At 42.2% G+C, this 7597-nt stretch overlaps 1 protein-coding gene across 1 annotated transcript; it reads right to left on the reverse strand.

Moving 5' to 3' along the window:
- Positions 1–6660: 6660 nt before the first annotated feature.
- Positions 6661–7394, reverse strand: LOC123185368 (glycine-rich cell wall structural protein). The gene has a single exon (XM_044597258.1). The coding sequence runs from the start codon at positions 7260–7262 to the stop codon at positions 6837–6839; it is 426 nt and encodes a 141-aa protein (XP_044453193.1). The 5' UTR covers positions 7263–7394; the 3' UTR covers positions 6661–6836.
- Between the last annotated feature and the right edge of the window lie 203 nt (positions 7395–7597).

Here is a 7597-nt window from a genome sequence, read left to right on the forward strand (position 1 = left end):
TAAAAGAATATAATATGACATGTTAGGCAGCATTCCACATCAAAATTCTATTTTTATCACTTCCCTACTCAAGGACGAGTATGAATTAAGCTTGGGGATGCTGATACGTCTCCAATGTATCTATAATTTTTGATTGTTCCATGTTGTTATATTATCAATGTTGGATGTTTTATAATCATTTTATAGTCATTTTATATCATTTTTTGGCACTAACCTATTGAGATAGTGCCAAGTGTCAGTTGCTATTTTCCATGTTTTTTATATCGCAGAAAATCAATATGAAACGGAGTCCAAACGCCACGAAACTTTACGGAGATTTTTTTTTGGACCAGAAGGAACATAATGGGCCCTGGTTGTGCCTGGGGGTGCTCTAAGGAGAGCACAACCCACCAGGGCGTGCCAGGAGGCCCAGGCGCGCCCTGGTGGGTTGTGCCCACCTCGGGTGCCCCCTGGGCCGCTTCTTTGCTCTATAAATACCCCAATATTCCCCAAACCCTAGGGGAGTCGATGAAATATTCATCCAGCCGCCGTAGAGTCCAGAACCACCAGATCCAATCTAGACACCATCTCGGATGGGGTTCACCGCCTCCATTGGTGCCTCTCCGATGATGCGTGAGTAATTCTTTGTAGACCTTCGGGTCCGTAGTTAGTAGCTAGATGGCTTCCTCTCTATCTCTCTCTCTCTCTCTCTCTTGATTCTCAATACAATGGTCTTTTGGAGTCCCATATGATGTAACTCTTTTGCGGTGTGTTTATTGGGATCGATGAACTTTGAGTTTATGATCAGATCTATCTTTTTATATCCATGAAAGTATTTGAGTTTCTTTGATCTCTTTTATGCATGATTGCTTTGTAGTGGGTTCGATCTTATCGTGCTTGATCCCAGTGACAGACGGGGAACCGACACGTATGTATCGTTGCTACTAAGGATAAATGATGGGGTCTATCTCTACATAGATAGATCTTGTCTACATCATATCATTGTTCTTATTGCATTACTCCGCTTCTCCATGATCTTAATACACTAGATGCATGCTGGATAGCGGTCGATGTGTGGAGTAATAGTAGTAGATGCAGGCAGGAGTCGGTCTACTAATCTTGGACGTGATGCCTATGTAATGATCATTGCCTAGATATCGTCATGAGTATTTGAATTTCTATCAATTATCCAATAGTAATTTGTTCACCCACCGTTTCCTATTTTTCTCAAGAGAAGCCACTAGTGAAACCTGCGCCCCCGGGTCTCTTTCTCATATATTTGCCTTTGCGATTTACTTTTCCTTTGCATTTATTTTCAGATTTATTAAACCAAAAATACAAAAATACCTTGCTGCAATTTATTCTTATTTATTTTATTTGGCGTTCGATCTATCAATCTACTACAAATTTACCTCACGTCCGTTTGCCTATCTCGAGGCGCTGTACCCCGGAAGGGATTGCCAACCCCTTTAAAACGTCGGGTTGTGAGAAGTTGTTATTTGTGTGCATGTGTTGTTTATGTTGTGTTGCTTGGTTCTCCTACTGGTTCAGTAACCTTGGTTTCACATCGGAGGGAAATACCTACGCCGGCGTGTTGCATCATCCTTCCTCTTTGGGGAAATACCGATGTAGCTTCAAGCGACATCAGGAGGCAAAAGTAAAAATGGCTACAGGGGCCGGTCGCAATCCAAAGACAAGAAATATTGCAGATATTGCAAGAGAGATGGGCATGACATCTCAGAATGTTTCAAGTTGCAGAACAAAGAAAATAGGAAATGTAACAAACAAGGTGAACATTCTGCTAATGTTGCTTGGGATGATAGTTCTGATGATGCTCTTGTTGTTATTGCTGGATGTGCTAAGACCAATGACGAGTGGATACTTGACACTGCATGTACTTTTCATATGTGCCCGCATAGAGATTGGTTTACTACTGTTGATTCTACTACAGATGCTGGTTCCATTTTGGGTTTTGATAATTCACCATGCAAGATTGAAGGCATAGGTTCTGTTCGAATCAAGATGTTTGATGGCACAATCAGAACTTTGACAGATGTTCGGTATATTCTGAAGATGAAGAGAAATCTTATGCCTGTGAGTGCCCTTGATGCAAAGGGGTACAAGTCAGGTGGAGATAGCGTTTTGAAAGTCACCAAAGGTTCTCTTATTGTGATGAAAGGGGACTTAAGTTCGACCAATGGTCTTTATTACCTTTTAGGTTCTACCATTTCAGATAATGCTACTCCAGTTATTTCAAAGAATTCTTATTGTGATGTTGTTAACCTTTGGCATATGCGTCTTGGACATATGAGTGCATGATACGTCTCCGCCATATCTACTTTTCCGAAGGCTTATTCTCTTGTTTTGGACTCTAATTTGCATGATTTGAATGAAACTAACTCGGGCTGACGCTGTTTTCAGCAAAACTACCATATTGTTGTTTTTGTGCAGAAATAAAAGTTCTCAGATTTGGACGAAACTTTTTGGAGAATTATTTTGAAATAAATACAAAATACTGGAACCAAGACCCACGGGAGGGGGGCAGCTACCCACAAGGCACCAGGGCGCACCACCTCCCTCTGGCGCCATGGTGGGTAGTGGGGCCCACGAGCCTCCGCTGTCCCTAATTCCGACGCTATAAAATCCTATTTTCTAGAAAAAATTGGAGAGGAAGTGCCATCGTGTTTTATGATACGGAGCCGCCGCCACCTCCTGTTCTTCATCGGGAGGCCAGATCAGGAGCCCGTTCGGGGCTCTAGAGAGGGGGATCTTCGGTCTTCGTCATCACCAACCATCCTCCATCACCAATTTCATGATGCTCACCGCCGGGAGTGAGTAATTCCTTCATAAGCTCGCTGGTCGGTGAGGAGTTGGATGATATTCATCATGTAATCGAGTTAGTTTTGTTAGGGCTTGATCCCTAGTATCCACTGTGTTCTGAGATTGATGTTGTTATGACTTTGCTTTGCTTAATGCTTGTCACTAGGGTCCGAGTGCCATGATTGCAGAACTGAACCGTTTATGTTTTCTTATGGACCCCGCTGCCACGGGAGGGTACAACAAAAGATATCATACAACTTCTTTCCATAAGCATGTATGACTATTTATGGAATACATGCCTACATTATATTTATGAACTGGAGCTAGTGCCGTATCGCCCTAGGTTATGACTGTTATATGATGAATATCATCCAACCAATGCACCGATCCAATGCCTACGAATTTTTCACATATTGCTCTTGCTAAGTTACTACTGTCGCTGTTACTGTTATACTTGCTACAACATCATCACTGTTGTTACTGTTACAATTGCTACTATTACCACTGATGTCAAAACTATCATATTACTGTGCTACTAATCACTTTGCTGCAGATAATTAATCTACAAGTGTGGTTGAATTCCCAACTCAACTGCTAATACATGCAAACATTCTTTCGCTCCCCTTGTATCGAATCTATAAACTTGGGTTGAATACTCTACCCTCTAAAACTGTTGCGTATCCTATACTTGTGGATTATCAGTGCACTTGGTTTGGCAGAGTTAAATAAGAGAGGACTTCTTGATGGATATGAAATTGGCAAATTAAAATTTTGTGAGCATTGTATCTTCCGCAAGCACAAGAGGGTGAAGTTCAACACTTCGGTTCATACAACTGTAGGTATTCTTGATTATGTACACTCTAATTCATGGGGACCATCTCGCCGGAAGTCACTAGGTGGTGCTAGTTACATGTTAACTATTATTGATGATTATTCGAGAAAAGTGTGGCTTTATTTCTTCAAGCATAAATATCAAGCTTTCACAACTTTTAAGGAGTGGAAGATTATGATTGAGAGGCAAACTAAAAAGAAGGTAAAAATACTTCGCACTGATAATGGTATGGAATTATGTTCTAAGCAATTTGAGAATTATTGCAACTCTGAAGGCATTGACAGACATTACGCCATTCCTTATACTCCTCAACAAAACGGTGTTGCTGAGCATATGAACAGGACCATTATTTCTAGAGCCCGTTGCATGTTGTCCAATGTAGGTTTATATAGGCGTTTTTGGGCTGAAGCCGCGTCCACTGCTTGTTATCTCAGTAACCGGTCATCATCTATTGTTCTTAATAAGAAAACTCCAATTGAGGTATGGCCTGGTTCACTTGCTAATTATTCACAGTTGAGAGTTCTTGGTTGCACTGCTTATGCTCATTTTTATAATGGGAAGTTGGAGCCTAAGGCTGTTAAGTGCATCTTTCTTGGTTATAAATCTGGTGTTAAAGGTTTTAAATAGTGGAATCCTGAAACACAGAAGGTTGTTACTAGCAGAAATGTTATCTTTAATGAATATTCTATGTTACATGATGTTACATCTACTAATGTTCCTGTTGAGAGTGAACAACAGCCTCCTATTCAGCAACCTACTATTCAAGTCGAGCATGTTATTGATTCAGGTGATACATCCGATAAGGAAAATGTTGATGCACATGATGAACCCATCGTTGATGATGACCATGTCACTCCAAATCAGCCTATTGTTCCACCAGGTTGGAATCTCTCACGTGATAGAGTTAGGCGTGGTATTAATAAACCTGAAAGGTTAATTGAAGAGTGCAATATTGTTTCTTTTGCTTTATCTGTTCTAGAAGAAATTGAAGGTAATGTTGAGCCTTCTTCATATTCCAAGGCTATTATTTCTGGTGATAGTAATAAGTGGATGACCTCTATGCAAGATGAGATGGAATCACTTGAAAAGAATGGGACTTGAGATTTAGTAAGATTACCTAGAGAGAAGAAACCTATTCGTGCAAGTGGGTTTTCAAAAGAAAAGAAGGTGTTTCTCCTAATGATGAGACAAGATATAAAGTAAGGTTAGTTATTAAAGGTTGCAGTCGGATTCCATGTATTGACTATAACGAAGTATTTTCTCCCGTTGTGAAGCATAGCTCTATTCACACTTTACTCAGTATTGTTGCCATGCATGATTTTGAGCTTGAACAATTGGATGTTAAAACTCCATTGTTACATGGAGAACTAGAACATGATATTTATATGGAACAACCTGAAGGTTTTGTTATTCCTGGAAAAGAAAAACTTGTCTGTAAGTTAAATAAATCTCTTTATGGATTGAAGCAAGCCCCTAAACAATGGTACAAGAGATTTGACACTTTTATGTTCCCTCTCAAGGTTTCAAAAGGTTTAATTATAATAGTTGTGTTTATTTGAACACTGTCAATGGTTCAACTATTTATTTTCTTCTTTATGTTGATGATATGTTAATTACTGCAAAGATCATGTTAGAGATTGGTGAACTAAAGAAGCAATTGCGTAATGAATTTGAGATGAAGGGTTTGGGTGCATGAAGGAAAATACTTGGCATGGAAATATTCAAAGATAGACCGTCTGGAGAAGGTATATATTGATAAAATTCTTCATCGTTTTAATATGAATAATGCCAAGCCGATGAGTACTCCGTTAGCCGCACACTTAAAATTATCATTAGCCTTATGTCCTAAGTCAGATGCCGATATTGTGTACATGTCTAGAGTTTCCTATTCGAGTGTAGTTGGTTCACTTATGTATGCCATGGTTTGTTCTTGTTAGGATTTATCATATGCATTGAGTGTTGCTAGTAGATACATGGCTAATCTTGGAAAAGAGCGTTGAAGAGTAATTCAATAGATTTTCAGATACCTGCGAGGTACTTCTAATGCTTATTATAGTTTGAGAAAACTAAAGTTGGACTTGTTGATTTTGTTGATTCCGAATTTGCTGGTGATTTGGATAAGAGAAGATCGCTCACAGGTTATGTTTTCATCATTGGTGGTTGTGCCGTGAGTTGGAGAGCAACTTTATAGTCTATTGTGGCTTGTTCCACTACCGATGCCGAGTATATGGCTATTTCTAAGGTATGCAAAGAAGTTATCTGGTTGAGAGCTTTGTATACTGAATTTTGTGGAGATTCATCTTGCCCTACCATATTTTCTGACAGTCAAAGTGCCATATGTCTTACAAAGGATCCAACGTATCATGAGAGAATGAAGCACATTGATGTTATATTCACTATATTCGAGATGTTATTGCTGAAGGTGATTTGAATATATGCAAGATAAGTACGCATGATAATCATGCTGATATGATGACAAAGTCAGTTTCTACCAATAAGTTTTAGTTTTGCTCGGACTTAGTTGGTATTTCTCACTAATCCTATGGGTTTTGACGCACGAGGTGTTTATGCCGTTTTGGAAGGAGTTATTTACTTTCTTCAACTACTGAAGGTAATTTGTCTCAAGGTAGAGCTTAGTAAATTGTGATTCAAATTCCATCATGATGGACTAGACGTAGTATAAACGGTGTTGGATTTTGTGTTAGTCCCGACATGTACGAGGACAACTTGTTTATTTGCCCTTCAAAAACTCTTATATATTGCCCACATATATATATATACTATGTAGTTGCATCTAAAGATGTCATGTTGTCTCGTGCATGTAATACTCTTTCATCGTAAGATGTCATGTTGTCTCGTGCATATAATACTCTTTCATCGTAGTGATTGCATCGTGCATATAATACTCTTTCATCGTAGTGATTGCATCTTTCGTGCGTTCATGATTTGCTCCGGCAATTCGAACACGACATGAGGCGACGTTCATCACAAACAGTTATAACATGGTCAACACCATATGCACGCTCAAATCCTCAAAACCGTCGCTCAGTTTATTACATCCATTTTTATTCATAGATACACACACGTACAACTAGTGGCCTTAATTTATCAGTTCATGGCAGTCTCGTCCTGGATGTGTGTGTGAGTGCAGCGATCCATCTCCAGTCACCCATCTCCCCCGCCGTAGGTAGGTTGGTTGGTTGGATCAGCAGTGGGCCTCGCAGCTGGTGCAGTCGAAGCTGCACCCACCGCCGCCACCACCTCCCCCGCCATTTTTCCCATGGTAGCTGTACGAGCTGAAGCACTTGGACGGGCATGTGAGCCGCTGCTGGTAGCAGGGACCCTGCTCGGCGCAGACCACCGACGGCTGCACCACCCCGCGCCGCGCGAACCCGCCCCCTGGCCCAACGCCGCCGGCGCCCCACCCGCCACCGAACCCGGCGCCCATGCCTCCGGCACCTCGGGCGCCACTCGGCTGTCCGCCGCGGAACCACGGTATGCCACTGAAGAATCCCCCGGCGCCCGGGCTGGGGTGCTCCGGGTAGCTCCCGTCCGCGGAGGAGGCGAGGACGAAGGACAGGAGGAGGGCGAGCAGGAGGAGATGGGTAGTGCGTCCTCCGGCTGGCGCCATGGTCCTAGCTTTGTGTGCGTCGGGGAAAGCGAGGAGGATTCTTGGAACTTGGGAGTAGTGGACAAAGATTGGTTCGGAGGAGGTGGGTATTTATGACTTTGGGCGCGGGCGCGCGGCGACTCCATCGCGGGGAAAAGGAAAGTGGGCGGGGAAGGAAGAAAGGTAGTGAGGGGGGCGGTGCTGCGCGTGTGCGTGGCGGGATTCCATGTGGTTGCTGGTTTAGCTTTAGGTGAGTGCGTCTGAGCTGAAGCGTAGGTGTACGTGTCAGTGTCACCACCAGCTCGCACGCACTCTCGGTGCGCTTATCTGGTGCTCAACTGATGTCGATCCATCCG

The sequence above is a fragment of the Triticum aestivum genome, chromosome 2A, assembly GCF_018294505.1.
Source record: "Triticum aestivum cultivar Chinese Spring chromosome 2A, IWGSC CS RefSeq v2.1, whole genome shotgun sequence".
Classification (NCBI taxonomy): Eukaryota; Viridiplantae; Streptophyta; class Magnoliopsida; order Poales; family Poaceae; genus Triticum; species Triticum aestivum.